Source organism: Tympanuchus pallidicinctus, unplaced genomic scaffold (assembly GCF_026119805.1).
Source record: "Tympanuchus pallidicinctus isolate F22 unplaced genomic scaffold, pur_lepc_1.0 scaffold1, whole genome shotgun sequence".
NCBI lineage: Eukaryota > Metazoa > Chordata > Aves > Galliformes > Phasianidae > Tympanuchus > Tympanuchus pallidicinctus.
In genome coordinates, this window is record NW_026294618.1 from 12120001 (window position 1) to 12140438 (window position 20438).

A 20438-nucleotide genomic window follows, 5' to 3' on the forward strand; every position below is an offset into this window, starting at 1 on the left:
TAGACAAATTGGTTCATCTGTTAAGTACTGGTAACCGAAGTTCAGAACTCTTCATTTATGTCCATTATGATTCACTGTGTAATTTTTTTTCTAATCTATTCAGCTGATGTCAAACATTAGTATGCAGGTTGGTCTTAGAAGAAAGTACAACCTTATTTGATTTAATTTGATTTGCTTATTCTGTGAATTAGCAAACTGAAGGTAGGATATTGTTTTCTCTGTATTTTTGCCAGATACATTTCACATTCCTTCGTGATGTGTTAGTAAAACTGCAGAATTCAGCAATTAAATGAATGCTGAAAAATCAAGAGGGAGAGTTATCCAGACAGCTTTTTATGTAATACAGCTTAATGCTTCAGATTAGATGACCTTCAAGAAGCACCATTGTGAAATTCTGTTAAATTTCTGGGTTACTCTTGATAAACCAGTCAAACGTATAAGGAATTACATTTTTCAGAAGTGTGCTGCTATGTCAGTTCATTTTTTGTGTTTGTATGTAGGTATCTGTTTCTCTCATGTCACTCCATCTTTGTTCATTTGGTCACCTTTTCTCATCCAGCAAAGTAGAAAAACACTCAGTCACATTCATTAGAAAAATAAAAGGGTGCAGAAAATGAGCAGATGTTAATTTTAGCTTGTGAAGGATTGTGTCTAAAGGTTTTGTTAATGGAGTTTAAGTTGTAAACATTTCAAAGAAGTACTCACGATCTTTCTTCCAGACTGTTCTATCCATACTTGCTTGGCATTTCTTCCATGTTTCTAGACAATCCTCTTTTCCTCCACCATTCCCTGGTACAAATAGGGATATTAAGTATTGTAAAGGATGAATGTGGATTCCTATTGAGTAAAGATAAGTAAAATGATATTGCGGTGTTCAATTACCAGAAAATGTGTGAAAGCCACCCTCAGAGTGTCTACTAATCCTCTTAGTCAGGCTTCGCATACATCAAAGGGGGCCTTAATATTTAATTATGCTCTAGGTGCTCTAAGTAGTGGTGCCACAAATCAATGTATTTCTGGGAAACAGGCCAGCTCTTACAAAATTAAAAATGTACTTCATGGAAGCAGCTACCTATCAAACAGTCAGAAACACAGCAATTTCCAGTTCTCTAATGATAAGTTAACAAAATTAAAAATTCAGTGGTCCTCATTTTTCAAAGGCTTGAGAGTCTTTAATTCACATTCCAGTAGCAACTTACCCTCCTGGAGGGAGGAGGCATGTGTTGTTTTAATCCCCTTGATGAATTTTATCTGAGCTCTTCAGGTTCTATAATTTTCTAGTTAACTGACGCATGAAAAATACAGGTCAAAATGCTGACTTTTTTTGTACATTACAAAAAAAAAATGTTGGGGAGGAGGAGAAAAACGTAGGCCGTTTACTTCAAAGTTTAGCTTTATCCATCTAAGATGGGAAATTATTTGTTTTTATGTAATATTAAAAAAATCTGGTCTGTAATGACTTGCAGCAAGTTAAAATATCAACAAGCACTGTGAGCGTGCTTTGTCGTTCGCTGCAGTGTCCAGCTGGGGAGAATCAGTTACACTAACGAGAGTTAGAGCTTTTCCCCAGGAAGTTGAAGGCATTAGCAAAGGTTCCATGAGTAAAGCAAGTGTTAGTTTAAGACAAGAAGCTAACAATTGTGAAGCCTCTATAAGACACACCTTGTCTTTAAAGGATTGTTTAATTATTATGCAAATTGAAAATGTAATTACTGTTTGCATGCTACTTAAATGCAAATAGCTTTGTCATTTAGAGAAGGTAATCTCTTACCCTTCACATTATTACATTACTGGCATTTTTTCCATGATCTTGCAGGCTTGAGAGCTGCTGAGGGCTGGATGTTTTTAAAAATTGGAAAGGGATTCTAATACAGATTTGACGTAGTAATTTTAGGACTCTTTATCTCTTATTTTTAAAATGGAACTTTGGAAAATTACTGGATTAATCTGTATTTCATGTGCACCTTCCCAATCCTACCTCTGTCATTTACTGATGTAGGCAATTTATGTATGTTAGATGCAGTTTTTCTGTGTCTCAGCAACCTTTCTAATGTCTACATTAACATAATGACTTCCTGAAAACTTGTATATGGCTGTCAAACTTCCTTTTCTTTTTTCTGGTTCTCTTTCCAAGTGTATGGTAAATATGTTTCAGTTTACATAGGATTCCATGACTTCATAGAGAAAAAATTTGGTAGAAATGGTAGATTTTCAGCATTTACCCATTGCATGTACTTGTGTCAATTACATTTGAACATGAGTATATGGAAAGCAGCCTGAGATGTGAGAATTCCCAAGTCATTTTGCTGAAGGCAAACTTTATCAACTTTCACATAACTATGACCCTCAGTTAGCTTGATCTGGCAATGTACAAGTGAAAAAAAAAAGTACCTATTTAATCCTTACCCATCGTTTATTTATAAAAGCATGCTTAATTAGAGGAAGAATTTATAATCCTATCATCTTTGAGTAAATTTATTAAGATGTTTATAATTATAGAGACATTGTTTCTCTATTAAAAATGCGTAAAAATTAGGTTTAATAAATTAACTTCAAGTTTTAATAAATATTTTAAAACACTAATTTCCATTTCTTGCAGATGCAATTTTTTCCATGTGACAACATGTGAAATGTTTTTTGGGAACATAAACTGTGGTGTATATGATTGATTAAATACTTTAGAATGCAAATGAATCATTTTCAGTTAACTGCAGAAATAAAATGGATAAGACAAATTGAAGAGACAAACAGTATTACTTGAGTGAATGTGATGGTTTCCTATGCAAGCTTGGAACAGAATGATACTGCTGCAGTTGCTTTAGAGGAGGATAAACAGGCTCTGGAGTTGGTACCACGTAGGGCAATTCACTTTCTGTGACAGTTCTTTAGTAATGGAGGTATAAGTGGAAATTTTTTTTTTTTTTTTAAAAAAAAAAAAGGCATGGTGTGCTTTTATCTCAGTTTCACAAAAATTAAGAGCTCATTAGTGACATATTAATTCTTACTATGCAGCAAAGAAATATGTGGGTGGACTGTAATGCAGCCTTACGTTGTCACTTGTTAAATTTGTGGCATTGAAGGCAGAAAATACTGGCACAGTGGATGGATTTTTGCCTCTGTGATTTTATATGTAATGCTATCCTGTGTTTTGTAGGATAGCAAAATTCAGAAAATCAAAGCCTGCTAATCTAGATACTTCGCCATGCTTTTTTTTCTTTCTTTTTTTCTTTTTTTCTGTTGCTTGCTCAATTTGAGGAAAGCATTCCAGTCCTGTTATTTCATCTAAAATGTTTTCTGTGTCTGTGACTATAATCCTCTTCATCCAATCCCACTGTGATATGTAGTATACCTCCTGAAAATAAATAATTGGAGAAGGAATATGATGTCTTTGTGGAAATTAATGGTACATGCTTATGAATCCAAGCATTGCAATTGCACTTTTGAATTCAGCTGTACATTAATCAAAAGCCGTGGAATTTCATTCAGTGAGTCTGATGTTCCTGTTTTTGATGATGCACTCTCCTGAGAGCATCAATTAATTTATGTAAGCAAAGAAGCAGTCATAAAATTATCAGAAATTCTACCCTGTACCATCTGATCCTGATCTTTTTTCTAAAAATTCAAGTTTTGGGTAGGTATCACCACAACATTCTATATTAATATGCCATTTTCATGTTTTTTTTTCTTTCATGTAGCACTATAAATCTAAATATATTGTTTCTGTTCCTGCACAAGAACTTACCTATAACTGCAATGACTGCTGTGAGGATGACTACATCCCGTTCAACCAATTGCAGCGCTCAAGTAACTTCATCTTGTATGACAGTTTTATGGTGCTATCTAGTGTTTCAAATTAGTTCTATGGCTGTAACATACTTACTCGTTTATTTAAATTTGTACAGCTTAAATAATTTTGTGCTGTCCGTCCACTTGTCATTTTAAATGCTCTTGGTCCAAGTCATAAACATGGATAAATGGTAGAGGAAACTTGCATTACTGTCCTTTTTTTTTTTTTTTTTTTTTTTAATAGATACTGACTCCAACTTAATGTCATATTTCAGTGTCAACAACCTGCTATTTCTAAAGGCAGGTGTTTTAGTTTAATATGTGTTATTCCTTTTAAAAATATCTGTTTTAACTTGTCAGTTTAGCCTTTATGCTGGACAGTATTTTGAAAGCATTAATTCTGACAAGTTTTTGTTACATGAAAACAGTTTTAACATTATTTTTCCTCTATTTGCTAGAATTACAGAGTAATTTATTGAGTTGGAAGTTATACACACAGTTGAAAGCTGGGAACTTGTGCATGCACTACTTCTTAATGGTAGTGATAATCAGAAAATGTAAACTGAAGAGACACTTGGCATAATGGTTTGAAATGGCTGATGCTAATTTAACAGCTTAAATGTAAAAGTAATATTTGAAAATTGAAGTCTTGTTAAAATTTTGCATCTCTTATCTATCACCTTTTATGTTCTAAATGAAGTATCTTTATACCTAGGTTATGAAGATGAAACAGTGATTGATAACTGGTGCTTACAACTAAAATGACTTGCATCTCCAGCCATGCTTTACGCATACTCCAGTTTTTGCATGTTAACTGACACCTGGTCAATGTGTATTTTAAATCATATGTATGCTAATCATGTCTCATTCAATGTTAGATAGCTAGATATATACATCTTTTCATAATTTTTTTCATTGTTCATTGGTATCTTTGTTTTCCTCTCTCTTTTCTCCTTATAGTTCAGTACAGTTTTAGGAGGTTTTCTGTCTGCTGAAATGTATTTGCAGATTATAACACAATCTCCTGCAGAATATAAATGAATGCATTTTATTTACTACACAAGTTATACATGTTTATGCATTAGGCAATGCACTTGTGTTTACCGAATCTGTACGCGTTTCTTAGGAATTAGTGATCTACATATCAAACAGATAAGGAATTAAACAATATATAAATCAGTTTGTCAGAAGTTCCTGGCTATTTCTGATGTCTGACAGGAAAATGTACATGAAGCAAAGATGTGAAATACTCTATGCAGAAAAAACTGCATCCATTGAGATTCTTTGATGCTTGCTGAATGTCAGATGCCATTTTGTCAGCCTATCTTACTCTTCTTCTGCCATCTGCCACGCGGCAAGAAAATGTAATGGGATATTGGTGGGAAGGTTCAGCCTCTACTGCCATAACGTCAATGTCTGCTTCTGGCATTGTGGACCTACATAATAAAATAGGAGATGTTACATTTGGAGCAGTCGTTATAGAAACGCAAAGCAGATGCAGATTATAAAGTATCTGATTTCAACTCCATTTTGTTTTTCAACAGTTCAAGGAGAGAGAATTAAAAGGCCTGATTTTTCTTTCCCTCAGTTAACAATCATTACTAACAGCTTTTGAAATCGTGGCCATTTCAGAGGTGACTTACTAATTAGAGTTCAATATCACTGAATTTGGTTATATTTGAGAGAAGTCAATAGAACCAGAGAGTAGATTAAATGTCCAAAATACTTTAGGACAAACAAACAAGGAGCTCCTGGGCTGTTCACTTTATATGGGGTAAGATGTTTGAGTCAGTCATACTGTTTGCTGGCTGATTGTGGGCATATTGTTCTTGTTAGCCCTCAGCTGTTGAGCAAGGAGTTTGCACATAGTCTCTCCTATGTCTGTTTTGAGGCAGGCAATAACCAGTATTGTGATTGCGGAGCCTTGCATTTGACCCTGAGACACTGAGCACAGGCTTTGGGTGAGATGGTCATACTGTAAGATTGGGGAGATGAATACAGGGCAAGCACACTGTCACAATGTGCAAGTACATAAAGAGGTCAGTTCAGGTTCAGATCAGAATTCAGTCTAGCCTATTCTAAATACCACGGGGACTGAAAAACAGACATGAAATAAGAGAAGGGAAGCGTACATTTGAAACTTAATCCAGTATTCTGCTCATCTCTAGGTAGTCAGAGGAGGTTAATTAGTAATAGGAAGAAGAAGCAGCTCTATGTGTTGACAAGTTCTACTTTGAAATATTTCCCACAGGTAGGTGGAGATAATTTACCAGGAAATTATTTAACTGAAACCTATTGGCTTGTTTTAAGCTTGTTTACTGAAATGGAAAAACTATGTGTTTTAGGAAGCATTCTTGCTTAAACAGATGATTTTAGTGCAAAATTATTGGATGAAATTATGCATAGAGCTTAGTGTATTGCTCATTAAAATGTTGCGTCTAGATTAAGGTAAAAGAGTAGTAAGTACTTCCCTGCTTTTACTTCTCTGAGGGATTTCTGAATTCCAGTGGCATACAAAAAAGATAGGTAGTTTATTCTTTTTTAACCTTTTAACCTCTTCTGTCTGACTATATACAAGGTCTTCTAAGCTGCCTTTAATCAGCTAGTGTAAACTGTTCATTCTCATGCTTCCAGCTGTATTTTTTTCATTGCTCTTACACACTGGTAGACAGGAAGGATGAATAACATGGTGAATGATTCTTTACCTCTTGCTACTTTTCTCAGCCTGATTCTGTTGTCTCTGAAGATTTTGCTCTCAATCACAGCTTAAAAGATTTCTTTTTAAAGACACCTAGCTTAGAAATAATGAAATGGTGATAGTGTGCTGGGGGCAGCATCACTTTACGATTTTGCCCTTTAAAGTATTTACTGTCGCTTTGGGATACTATGGTTTAGAATAAGATGTTTCAATATGTTCTTGTTTTCTTTTTACAAGTGTCTAGTATGATGGTTGGTAGGGGATGTCTCTCTCATCTTCACTCTGAAGCAAGTGCAATAAAGAATAGCCTTTAAAAGCTCCTCATCATACTTTTGCAGGGACAGTAGTTGTCTGATTTCAGGAAGAGTTGTACACTTCTGCCTGTTTTTCACTGGCAATTTTTAACACTTGTTTTCATGTTCATATACTTATATAATCTATATATGCATATACATACATATATATATATTCACATATATATATTCACATAGTGTGTGTGTATATAAACACTTTAAAATATCTGTTTAACTTGGTAACTTGTCATAGTTAAAAATGTCAATGTAAAAAAATGTCATAGGATCATAGAACAATTTGAGTTGGAAGGGACCTTAAAGAGCATCCCGTTCCAACCTCCCTGCCATGCGCAGGGTTGCCAACCTCTAGATCAGATTGCCCAAGGCCCTATCTAGCCTGGCCATGAATACCTTCAGGAATAGCTTAACAGTACAGAAATGCTAATCATTACATTACAGAATTCTATCAGATTGTTATCAATCAGTGTTTGCAAATCATATGAAGTCCTTCCTGATGATTGTAAGCAACCTGTAGCATCAGCTTTCCTGATCTGGAATCCAAGTAAAATCTTTTGTGTTGGATCTGGTTATTATTAAAATGCAGTATAAATGAAGTCTCTACATCTAGAGCTTGTAGTGAAGTACACAAAAAAAAACTTAATTCATTTTACAAGTGAGTCCAAACAAATATAGTGTAGCAGGAAGGGACTATTCAAATGCATGTTTAATGTTTCTATTTTTAATTGCATATTAATTCAAACAAATGACAGTGATAAACAGGAACATATTTTGAGATATTTACAATCTGGTGGATGTAGTATAATGAACTTTATAATCATGTAGATCAGTAGGTTTTTAGTTGCAGCTCTTAGAAACCATAAATATCTTCGCTTTTAATACAGGGAGTTGATTTTAGCATGAATGTAGGTTTTCTCAATATAGAAATATGTAGGAAAATATTTTTCTGATTTTTACAGCTCAGTTCTTTGCAAACATCCTTATCAATTATTTCCTTAGCACACTAGTACTGGATAAAATCTATTGTTGAAAACCATAGTTTTGTCATGCTTAAGGAGAGAAAAAGAGTAATATGCTGAACAGAATTTGTTGGGAAGAATGTGGTGGAGGTATGTCTGCTTCCATTTTCCTGTTCACCATTCTAATACGTAATCAGGCAGCTTATTTTTTGTTTTAACTTGTGGGAGGAGAGGATTGGATTGAGTGATTGTTTGCTGGATCCTTTTATTAGCACTTCTGTTTTCTTAAACAAAACAATCTCCAGGTCAGCAGCCAAGTTGGCTGGTGTCAGTTCAAATAATACAGTTTAAGCAGTAAAGCATTTTACAACTCTATCAGATGTCTGTCCTTTAGGATTAGGAGAACAATATATATTGGATAGTTATGCCTCTGGGACACGATTTAGATACAGCAACATAGCACTGTTGCTGTAAATACTGATTTAAACTAACTTCACTTTAAAAAGCGAGATAATGTACTGAACTAAGCAACCAAACCTGTGAACTGCCATGCCAGAAGTTATCTTTATCAGTCATGTGTGATGTCCCATGGCTTTATTTAACCTTATCTTTCTTCAGTGTATCATTGCAAGTTTCTTAAAGCTGATAGAAAAAACTTTTGAGGCAACTTTTCATATTTACACACTTTTATTTGTGTCATGCATAATGAATCTCTACAAAGCAGTAATAAATATATGGAAAAAGATGAAGCAAAACTGTGTATTGAGAGAGGTAAAAGTTTCAACATGTTGGACATGTGATACATTGAATCTGTAAGGGAAGAAAGCTAGATAAGTCTTCGAAAGACTTTCCTCAGGCAGAATATTTTGATGCTTTTAGAGGAGGTATTTTAAGTGCATTTTTTTTCTTTCCAATACTGGATATAAGAAAATGTGCGTTCCAGGATTACTCAGTATGCCTAGAGTCAGATAAAAGGTATGTTTTTTGCCAAGGTTATCTGCTGTAGGATAGACTACAAGTAACCCAACTATCAAAATTCCTTTTTTTTTTTTTAAGCAGTAAAAGCACTCATACCCATATACTTCACATTTTATGTATAAAACTGTTTTAAAAGCTTGTAGGAATCTTCTCTTACAAAATGTCCTACCAGCAATGTGATTTCAGAACTAAGATATTGTGGCCAGCTCTTTGATAAATAACTGGACTCTAGCAAAAAATATATGTATATCTATCATCATTGTGAAGTGCTTTCTTATGGTTTGCAGGTGAGAATAAGTTGAAGACTTTACCTGTGGGAGAATGAATGATTGTATGTACGCTATCTCAAATCTCATGAATCTGCTGCTAATAATAAGACCATAACCACCTGAGGAAAAATAGCGGTTTTAATGGCTAAAGCTGCATAAATGTATGTGGTATGTTGTGTGAGTAAGCTCAGAGATGCAAAAAAATGATCATAGAAAGTTTGGGTTGGAGAGGACGTTAAGAGCATCCAGTACCAATTCCCCTTGCGTGGGCATGGTTGCCAGCCACTGGATCAGGCTGCCCAGGGCTCATCCAACCAGGTCTTGTACACTTCTTGGTATGGATCACTATTGGATTCTTTGGGCAGCCTCACCACTTTCTGAGTAAAGAATTTCCTCCTAACGTCTAACCTAAATCTCCTCTCTCCTTTGAAACCATTCCCTCTTGCCCTGTCACTATTTTATCTTGTAAAAACTAAATCTGGTAGGATCTAGTCCAGTTTTAAGCGATGGTTGCATATTCTGTATCGTTTGTATAGCTTGTATTTTCCTTTGTTAATTTCCTGATTTTTTTTTTTAAGAAACATAAGCATTATGCAGATGTTTGTTTTCTTGATATTAAGCATATGTGATCCCTTGTTAATAGTGAAATTCTGTATGTTAATCACTTAACATGAGGCTCAATTTTATTTAATCTGTATTTCTTTTTATAAGCTATCATGAGCATTGTTTCTAAAATTAATTCCCCTAATTGACTTTCCCCTTGTGGAGAATATTTGTGCAGCCTTTTAAAATATACAGCCAGTTGTGTTACATTGCCAAAGAGAAGGCACGAAACTGAGGGAAGTGAAGGAAGTAATGGAAAAGTCTGTTATTAAAACTGAAAACCCTGCTTTCCTTTTCCACTTGTTTCTCTTTTATATTCTTTATGGTTTATCTGAATTTCAAGTGTACTCTTTGCTACCTTGCTGTAAGCGTCATTAATCTGTTCAGTGACAGATTCTTCTTTCCAGGCCTTTGTACTACAAGGGGTCTGAACCTTTCATGACAGGTTATCTGTATGTAACCTTTGAATGTTTTAGATTTTTTTAATTGAAAAGTCGAGGGATAGGATTTATAGTGTACTATTACCATGGCTTTGAAAATGACTATGCTGCTAGAAATGCAGTGCGTTGTTGTGCTACAGGCTTTAGAGCCGTCTGAATTGCTCATTCAGAGTCACTGAAAGGAGAATGTTCAGTTTAAATGGAATTTTTAATGTCTCTACTGTTTTGCTGTGCTGTTACAAGGTGACAGGCTTAACTGTAACCTTGGCAACTTCATTTCAACTAGGTTTTGCCTCTTTTAAGATGAAATTTCTGCCGTTTAACACAGAGCATGCTCTCTCAGTTGTGTAAAGTAGCTGTTTCTGCTGTTTCTCTGTTGTGTCTGTGTGTATGTGTAGCTTGCTCCAAAAATCATGCCTCTTATTTATTTATGTGGAAATTAAAACAGATACAAAGAGCACAATGACACTATTTAAGAGAGCAAATTGTCAGCTACAAAACACTACTTCTCAGCATGGTCACCACCATTAGCTATGCATTCTTGCCAGTGATGAACAAGAGCATGCATGCCCCCCTTGTAAGAATCAGCACCAGCAGAGTTGACCACTGTTACTGTTGTCCCTGCTGAAACTCGCCACCCACCACCCCACTGTACTCACATCCAGTGTTTGATCTCCATAAAATTTCAGCAAGAATTGATGAATGTTAATGATTACCATTTATTTCTGCATGGAAGAATTCTGTGACACAGCTTTGTTTCATCTACACTTCCATGTCAGACACCATTTTGCCAAAGTGCCCCTCTGTTGTGTCTGTCACACAGCAACAAAATGTAATGGATTATTGGTGAGGAGGTTTTACCTCTGCTGCTGTACCACCAACATCCACCTCTGAGGTCATGGATTAACATAATAAAATAAGAAGCATTGCTTTCAGAGCAGCCCTCGTATACGTGTGTTTTTGTATAACCTATTCGTGTAAAAAAAGCCAACATTCATGTCAGTGTGCATGAATTCATGCCAGTGGACATGAAATCTTGTTTTCTTGTAGCACAGGACTGTCTGTTTTTGTGGTTTGATTGTAATTTTTATTTCTGGAGAACTGTCAGGAAAGAATTAGAGACTGGTGAAAGTATCCTGTCATTCAAAGTTGAAAGCTATGTGGAAAATATTTAGGGGAAATGCCTTGATTTACTTTATAGCAGATGATGTCTGTGCTGTAATGTTTTATTATTTTCGATGTTTCTGGTACATAATGTTGATCTCCTGCTTACTAGGATTGTTCTCGCCATTCTTGTGGGCATATCATAGATTTCAGTTATCTTGATTGTGAAGGCATTCACACAGATTAAATACAGCTGCTTTAGAAAAGGTGCATTTCACACGTAATGTGAAATGTGTGCATGGTCATTGCAGAATTAGCAAGTATTTGATGTTTTCAATTAAGGTATACATTTCAAATGTATTCCTTGTATATTTGACTCTGTGAAATTGTTGCAAATGCTTATGCATTCTTGATGCTAAAACATAGATTTACACCTAAATCCTAGCTTTTCTTTTACAAGAAAATTATATATATTTATTAATAAACACTTTGTCAGATGAGTGAAATGATCCTAAAACTTCCTTTAAATGCAGTTATATGTGGAGCATAGGAGTGACTAACATTTGTACCAGAAGCACGAGATTCTGTGAAGATAAAAAAAAAACCCAACAACTGAGACACAAAAGGAAGGCAGGATGAGAAATTTTAGGTAGAATAAAGCTAGTCTTTTTTGTTTCTTGAAGGTAAGTGTACTTGTCATCTGTCCTTCAGTACTTAAGTACTTTTATTTTCACTCTTTCATTAACCTTCCATTTTCTTTATCCTCAAGTGCTGCATTCTAGATCACAGTCTTTAAGCACACACACTTGCTGCTCCCTGTGTTGCTGCCTTCTAAATCTCACCTGATTCACAGTGAATAGAAGTGACGTGCATTTAAAACAACATATGAAAAGTGAATTTAAAGTGAACATTCTACAGTGTTTAAGTTTTTATTACCTTAAGTGGGAAGCGTAGGCACCTCTAAGGAAGCCAGCATAGGAAGAAGTGTGTCAGAAATGCACACTGTATTTGAGAATAGGATGGTTTTTCAAATTTGCTTTGATCGTATTAACATGTGTTGTTGTAAGCAATGTTGCAAAGATCCAGCTGTCCAGAACTCTATAATGTTACATTTTTCATGAGGTTAATTAATCTAAAGTGATCTGTAAAGACGCAGTATTATGCCAAAATATAGGAATTCAGTTTCTGTTGAATAGGGTATTTGATCTACTGTGATCTGCTCTCTATTGCCAATGGCTCAATTTCTGTGATAGTTCATCTCATCTTTTAATACTGATGCTTCCTGTGCCATTTTCGTTCTTATATCTATAAGTGTAGAGATTTAACGTTCAGGCTGTGTTCTGAAGTAGCATGCTACTTGCTCCAGTATCCTAAAATGTACTCAGTGGACCATCCGTAATGCTATCTCTTTGATCCAAAAGCTCAGTTACTTGTCTGAAAAAGGAATTGGACGGCAGATGAATCCATGTGAGAGATTTTGTTGTCTAGTTAGTAATTAGTTTGCTAAGTTGCTAAATATTTTTGATCCTTAGAGTTTAGGATGTCTTGCATCCTTTTTACCCTTTCCCGTTCTCCCTTCTCTTTTCAGCCTTGTGATTTAAATATTGAGTATAGTTGTGTTTCACTCAAGGAAGTATAGATGGAATTGAGGGATACAGTAATTGGGTAGTGTATGTCTGCTGTCTAAAACATTTTAGTATGCAGTACTTTCAGACATACCCTGGAGAAAGAAGTAAAGTTTTCAACACTAAATATTTTAAAGTCATAAGTTTATGTAGGCAACTCAATAAATGCATCAGTAATCTTTGTTTTCCAACCTCTTTTGAAAAACTCGTCCTTGATATATCAGTCACTTTGAGAAGATGGGAATAAGAACTTCAGTCTTTTAAAGTAGCTATAGAACTGAGGAAAACTTCACCCATGTTTGAAGTCTCAGAAATACTTGGGCTAAAACAAAAATTTTAACATTTAATGCTATGTATCTTCAGCTGAATTATAAGATAAAACTAAGGTGGTTTATATATCCTGAAAGTTTTCTGAGTTTGGAGGAAAAAAACAGTGTTAGAATGTATTAAAAGTAGAAACAAAGCAACCTGTTATTGTAACAAATTATTTTTTAACTATAAGAACTTACATGTGTCAGGCAAACAATAGATATTCCATTTGTGAAAGCCACAAAGGTGTGATACCCACACTTCAGAATATAAGCTGCTTCTCATTTAGTCTCAAGTTGGTTCTCATATATACAGCAATCTTTCTTCAACACTCAAACCTTTTACCTTGCACGTTTTTTTTACCGTGCAAACTGCAGGCAGTAATTATCTGTAATAGAACCTGTTATCAGCTGAAGAGAATTCCAATTCTGACAGCAGCTGCATATTTTGCATATAGATGGACACTTGTTCCTCAGACAGAGCTGTCTGGAGGCTGGGGTTTTTGTCTTTCTTAATCTTAAATACCTATACAGATAAATACTGCAGTGTTTGTCAGCAAAAGTTCTTCACTGAGAAAACGAATTTGAAGTAATTTCCAATACTCCTTCTTCTAAGACTAGAGATTAGATGATGCAAATTCAAGTAAAACCTTGAATTCACATAGATAAGTGAGAGTAATGTGTATTACAGGAGTATTGAATGTGCACATTACATAAAACTATGTATATATATATATAAAGAGATAAGGAAATATAAGGAATTTTTTTTACAGAGATGTAGCACTCTTGAGAACTAATCAATGAATCTACTTTACAGGTATGTTATTCTAAGAATATGTATAACTAAGTCATTTTTTGTTATTTGCTTTCCTGTTTTACTTGCATATAACTGAAAATGAGAGGTAAGAAAATTGCTTTCTGTGAAGACTTTGGCTGTGTTCCTGTGTTATTTTACAATATTGATGTCCTTCACAGATAGCTTATTGCTTTTAAATCCTTAATTTTAAAATGTTTTTCTTTCAGGTAGAGATAACAGATATTGAAAGTGAGGAAAAAAGGTGTGAATTGTTCCTGAGACTTCTGGAATCTAGTCACAAACCATCTGAGTTTCAGCACTTGGTTTTACTCCTTCAAGCTTGGCCACCTGTGGAAATGAGCAGCAGGTGAGCATTTCTTCAAACTATAGAAACGCTAAATTTTGTTGCTTGGTAATACCAAGTATCTTTCAGTCAGTGAATTAAAAAATGGTTAAGAGGAGTATGACCTTTGAAATGTCATTTTTGGGAAAAATTGGTTGTTTGTTTAAAGTGGAATTGAATTGGTTTCTAGTGGAAGGTGTCTAGTGTGCATCATAGTGGAAAGAGAATAATTCTGTTGCCTCAGCTATTGCCCTGGAGATTTTTTCAAGTACTTGAACTTAGGTTTGCATATTTTACTTTTGGCAATACATAGAAAATCCATAAAAAGAACAGGAAGTTCAGAATTTTTCTTCTACTCAAAGTTATGGTCTTCAGAAAAGTTATGAAAGCTAATGTTCAGATGTGACAGGCTGTAGAATATCTATGAGGATAATGATACCAAGCAGTGGTATCATATCTGTTTTCTTTTTTTGTTATCTGTTACTTTTTTTGTCTCTGAAAAAATATCCGTAAGTAAAGAATTTATCCTAGGGCAGACATAGCTGGAAGATACTAACCCACCAGTTCAAATTATGATTATTTGAAATTTCAGCACTGCACTGAACAAAATGGGTGCTTATTAAAATAGTTCGTTTAAAACATATAGGCTGTAATTTTTTGCTCCTCTTTTTTATAACTGATGCTGACTTCTAAGATACAAGGATTTGTACAATCCTATGTTAAAATGTAGAGGCAATAGTCACATATGTCCTTCAAGGAGAGCAGTAACACTAGTTTCTGTCTAGTCAACATGATATGCCATGTTTCATCTGGCCATAGTTAGGCTAGAGGCATTAAATGATGCTTCCTTTGGAGAACTTTGGGGCATCAGTTGCATCCTGTTTCAGTGTGGGCACCATACTCCTCGAAGTTTTTCTATACATTGATTTGTCAGAAATGTTCAGACTTAGCTGTTTATGAATGATAATTCTTTTGTGTACTTGGAGAGAACTAGTCCATTAGAAACTAATCTGGAAAGGTTAATCACCTTCAAACCTGCATTTTGTTTGCAATTTCTGGATGATAGTTTTGATGAATCATTTATGACATTTTCATAAGCTAAAACTTTTCTTCATTGCATTAAAAAATTATTAGGACTACTGTATATCTGTCACAAATTCATATCCCAACTTTCCTTCTTAGTTTTATTTTAATTGCAATTGAAAAATTTGATGCCTCCCAGTATCTGGATCAGCCAAACTTTGTTCAGTAGTGAACAGAAAGATTAGAGAGAACTTTTATAAATAGATGTTTTTGCCTACTGTTGTGTAGCAGAAGAAATTAAGAATTATTTACTTTTATCTCCCAGTTGGTGTACTGTTCCTTCAGGCTCTCTTCGTCAAGTGAAGAAGAGATAACAGACTAATGATTAAATATTGTTTGCATTCACAGCAAACAGCGGATTAAGTTTTAGAGGTGGGATGCATCTTAGTTCCAAGATCTGTGAAGGCTGAACATTGGTACAAAATACTAAGAACAACTGTATTATAAAGTATTTAGGGTTTTAAGTAATAAGTATAGCTCTTATACGTTTAGTCACAGTTTTCACATAAAGAAATCACTGTAGCTCAGATAAGGTACGAGAGGAAAAATAAACTCAGTAACTCATGTGTGTGATTGTTGTGCTGTTAACAACAGTTGAGGTCACAAGGGATCCCTGAAAATTCTTCCTTCCTTCCTTCCTCTGCTCAAAGCAGGGTCAGCTACAGCAGGCTGCCTAAGGCCACTGCTTTGTTGGAGTCTTTCTCTAACATGAACTTCACAAGAGTGCATTCTGTTCCACTGCCATCCTGACCTTCCAGTAAGAAGTCTGAGCACTGAGCACAGTGCTAATCTCTGGGGTGCACTGCTGATCACTGGTCTCAAAAAGGACTTGTGCCAGTGTTAACAACCAGGTTTTGAGTCTGCTTCACTGTCTGCTTATGTAGCCCATGCTTCATTAGTTTGCCTGTGAAGATATGGGAGACAGTATTGAAACCCTGATAAATGCAGGTGTGTAATGTCAGCTCTCATCCACCAAACCAGTCATTTAATTGTAGAAGACTATCAGGTTATTCAGGCATGATTGCCCCTTTTTAAGTTAATGCTGACTAAGCTCAGTCATCCTTGTGTCCTTCGTATGATTAGAAATGCTTCTAGGAGGACATACTTCATCTCCTTCCCAGGTACAGTGCAAGACTGATCAGCCTGTCTCTCTGCATTTTTAAGGTACAAGCTGCAAAGCTGCGATTAGATTTTCATCTTTATTTTTACCTTTGACATAATTTATTATTACTAAAACTTCAGTGTCTTAATGGCTTTATCTTTGCCAGGAGGTACTGGAAACCCTTCAGGAGAAGTTGTGCCCTTCTCTTTCACTAGTAGTAGCCACCAGTAGTAGCATAGTAGCCACTTAGTGAAGAATCATTGACTCATGGTTCCATAATGTGATTTACTTGCTGAAATTACAAGTTTTCCTGACTTCAGCACTAAATTCATGTTTGTTGATTCACAGGAAAGGAAGACTAGCTCTGATTTTCCAGATTTCCTTGAGTTTGCCTGAAACTCCAGACTACCAAAAAATTAAAACAAATTTGATTGAGAAGAAGCTGTTATGTTAATACTATGGGAAACAAGTTTGTTCTGTTGTTTTTTTTTCTCCTTTGTTTGTTGTTTCAAGTTGGTTTGTGCAGAGTGTGCCTACCACTGTTTCATTATTTTGTTCTTTCTGCTTGCTTGAGAGATGGGAAGGACCATGCAATCTGTTCTCTTCATTGCCTTACCTGTGTTTTGCTTGGGAAGAAGGCAATTGAGCCTGCTTGTTTAAAAAGTGACTGATTTAGTTCTCTTGCCCCATTTCAGTGTTGTTCTTTTCTCAGTAGGAATGTTGCATCTCTAGTTTCTTTATTTTATTGTTTTCTGCTAATTCAATGATTGTTTAGTTTTCTCTCTCCTGCTTGGACTTGTCCCAGTAGAAAAAAAATGCATTAAAGGTGGAACATTTTGCTCTCCCACGGGGTCTCTCTGTTCTTATATTCTCATTGCTTTCCTCTTATAATCACTTTTGTTTCTACCAATAACACTGTGCGCTTTATAAATCCTGTATCAGAAGGAATATGTACTGTGACTTGAAAGTCCTTCTTCCTAGCTCAGTACTGGTGCTTTAGAAAGAACATTAATGATGTTTTAATAGCAGTCAGCATAATCATAGCTGTAAGTATCTTGAGTCCCAGAGAGATCACGGATGCCCCATTCCTGGAGGCATTCAAGGCCAGGCTGGATGTGGCTCTGGGCTGCCTGGTCTGGTGGTTGGCAACCCTGCACATAGCAGGGGAGTTGAAACTCAATGATCATTGTGGTCCTTTTCAATCCAGGTCATTCTATGAGTCTATAATCTTTTTTCCTCCACTTAGTTCTATAGGCTTAGTTAGGTATGTTTTGGAATTTTTTTTGTTTGGGTGTGTGTATTTATCGTGTTTAATGAATAATTGTTAAATGTGTTAGAAGGATTTAACCTAAATTTAAATTTAAGCTGCAAAATATAATATTTTGAGTATGAAATGTGTTTTTTTTTTTTTCTACAGTGATAATATATTTGGTATGCAGAAACATTATTGGACTGATCTTTGTCTTTTGTAATTGGTGTGCTGTCATCAAAATGAACTTGAGAGAACTCAAAACCTTAGCAGTTAATAATGCTTCAGAATTGATGTTCCATTCCCATTCTTCCTATCAGTCCTACCACTTCAAGTTTGATTGGTTTAGAAATCAGACTCAACTCTCTTAAGTGTCCTTCAGTATGACAGAGTAATCATTTTATAAGATCTTGTCAAATAGACAGATTTTTGTAACTGCCTCTTGTTATACACTGCTGTGAATAATTTACATTTCATTTTAATTATTTTGAATTTTATTAATTCTAATTGTTTTTCTTCAAAAAGGAATAACTCGTGCCAGCTGAGAATCAGAGGCTGCGCTGTGTTTATGAGGCCCAACAGTGATCAAAATACGAAACAAGCAAAACAAAACAATAACAATAGCAACAACAAAACCATTGCAACTTTCTGCCTTCTTTGTCTGAACCTTCTGTCACTCTGTTGTCATGACAATCATTATCATGTGCTTATGACAGCATCTTTGGCAAGGCTGCCAGCAATCTCACCTCTTCTCTGGTGTCTTTTCATCATGCATTACTCGTACTTCTCTCTTTTGTCTCTATTGAATATTTCATGTCAATAGCATTTAAGTATCTTTACCAGCATAGATTTTATTTTATTCTTTTAATGTTTCTGCATCTGGGTTTCTGAAAAACCAACTTCGGTTGCTCAGTTGGAGTAAAACCGGATCTTTTGAATGAGTGAGTGGGTTTTTCAGCAATCCCATTTTTTTAAATCAAGTTGTATTAAGAAACTGTTAAGCAGAGAAGAGAAGTGAAAGCAGTTATGCCAATTGTTTAGCCCTGTGTATTAGAATCTTTTTTTGGTCTTACTTGTTTTTTTTTTCTGCATCAGAAGAAGACCACTGTTGCCAACTGATTGTTTATTGTAGATGTAATGATATGTGTATGAACTGGGCTATTTTAACTCTGAGTCATCAGAATTCTTAAAATTTTGGCTTTCAGCTAATGGGAAATATTTTATAATTGAATATAAAATTGAGAAATAAAACTTGAGTTTTATGGAAGCTCAGAAGGACAGAGAAGTAAAAAAAAAAAAAAAAAAAAAAACCAAAAACTGAAGTTTGGATGTTTTTAGTAGCATTTTCACTTCTTCTAAAGATGTCTTCTCTAAGAAAGATCAGTCTGTCACTGTGACAAAGGAATACTCTTCATCTACGTATATAGATCTTGTATAGTTCTTGTCATATCATATTGTGCCATATTGACTGAGGAACCAGTGGAGATGCTCAGTTGTTCAGTCAGCACTTCTAAAAATATTGATATTTGCACTCATGTTATGCATACATGCTTTACTGCCACAGCGTCTCATATTCAGAAGTGATTTTAAGCACTTCATAGAGTCTTGGGGGGAAAAAAAAAAAAAAGAAAACTTACCAGTAATTGAAGCTCTGCCTGGGTCTTTGGAATGCCTACATTCAAAAAGCATTTTTTATATTTGTTTTAAATATTAATAAGAAGACCTGATTTTAGGGGGATCAGAGGCTGAGTGCACTCTTTTTTTTTTTTTTTTTTTTTTTTAACTTGATGGAAGATTTTCCTCTGAAGACATTTTTAGTTTGGTACAAAAAAAAAAAAAAAAAAAGGCATTCATTTCAAGTTTGTGAAATAAATCTTAACATGGAAATAGTGGTTAGCTGTTGTTTTTTTTTTTTAACTATAGTTGAACAAAGGTAACACTCAGAAAAGAAAACTGAATTCTACTTCTGAGTCAGATTTTTGTTGACTATCTTTCTTTTATGTAGAAATGGCAGATAATTGTGTTTATTAGTATTCAAAATAATTGTAAGAAAAAAATATTTTTTTCAGAAAGTATACTTATTTGTCAGCTTTTATATTTGTATAAATTTTGTATAAATATATATTTATGTCTGATGCTTGACTCAGGCCTTGTCATACACAGATTTATTTATGGGACTTGCATCTTTCTTGTTATTTCTAACTTTTTTGAGTGTTCTGTTTCTTTCTAACTATTTCTAACTGTGCTTTCAAGTATGATTTCTGTTTTCTGTTTCTAATGGAAAATTCTTTCTTAATGTACTCTGGAGGCAGCAGCTATAAAAATGGAAATTCATGATGACTCTCCATGCCTTTAAGCAAGAGATGGATCACATAGCAATAGCTATTAATTTAGCTGGTGGCAAAGATGGAATTGTGCTTTTTTTCTTCTCCTGACCTTATTTGGGGTTCATAGATCAAGTGCATCATGTTCTGCTTGTCAAATAAGTTGGCTTCTTTGAGTTCAACCCTTCATGTTGGAAGGGAGAAGAGCTGTGCTGCTTCCAGCCAGACTCATGGCAGCAGTTTGTTCAGTGACTGTGACTGATGGAAAAGCTCAATTAAGTTGTCAAAAAGAATGAAAATAATGACTTCCATTTAGTTTGCATTCAAAGTTAACCGCTTCTAGAATCTCTGTCTGGGTCTCGTGTTAGAATATAATGACAGCTGCATGTGGATGTTTTTTTCTTAAAATATCTATGAAATAGTAGATATCGGCAGCTATGCTCTCCTGGATTGTCAGACC

General features: G+C 34.9%; 1 protein-coding gene across 3 annotated transcripts in view; it reads left to right on the plus strand.

The window, feature by feature from the left end:
- The window catches only part of NBAS (NBAS subunit of NRZ tethering complex), a 156941-nt gene that overhangs the window by 116133 nt on the left and 20370 nt on the right, over positions 1–20438 (plus strand). For 2 of the 3 annotated variants that reach the window (XM_052703229.1, XM_052703322.1), the window contains one exon: positions 14105–14244. In XM_052703229.1, coding sequence (XP_052559189.1) covers positions 14105–14244 — 140 coding nt within the window. Of the gene's footprint in view, positions 1–2599; positions 2717–14104; positions 14245–20438 lie in introns of those variants that run through there. The other variant, XM_052703407.1, reaches the window with a different exon arrangement.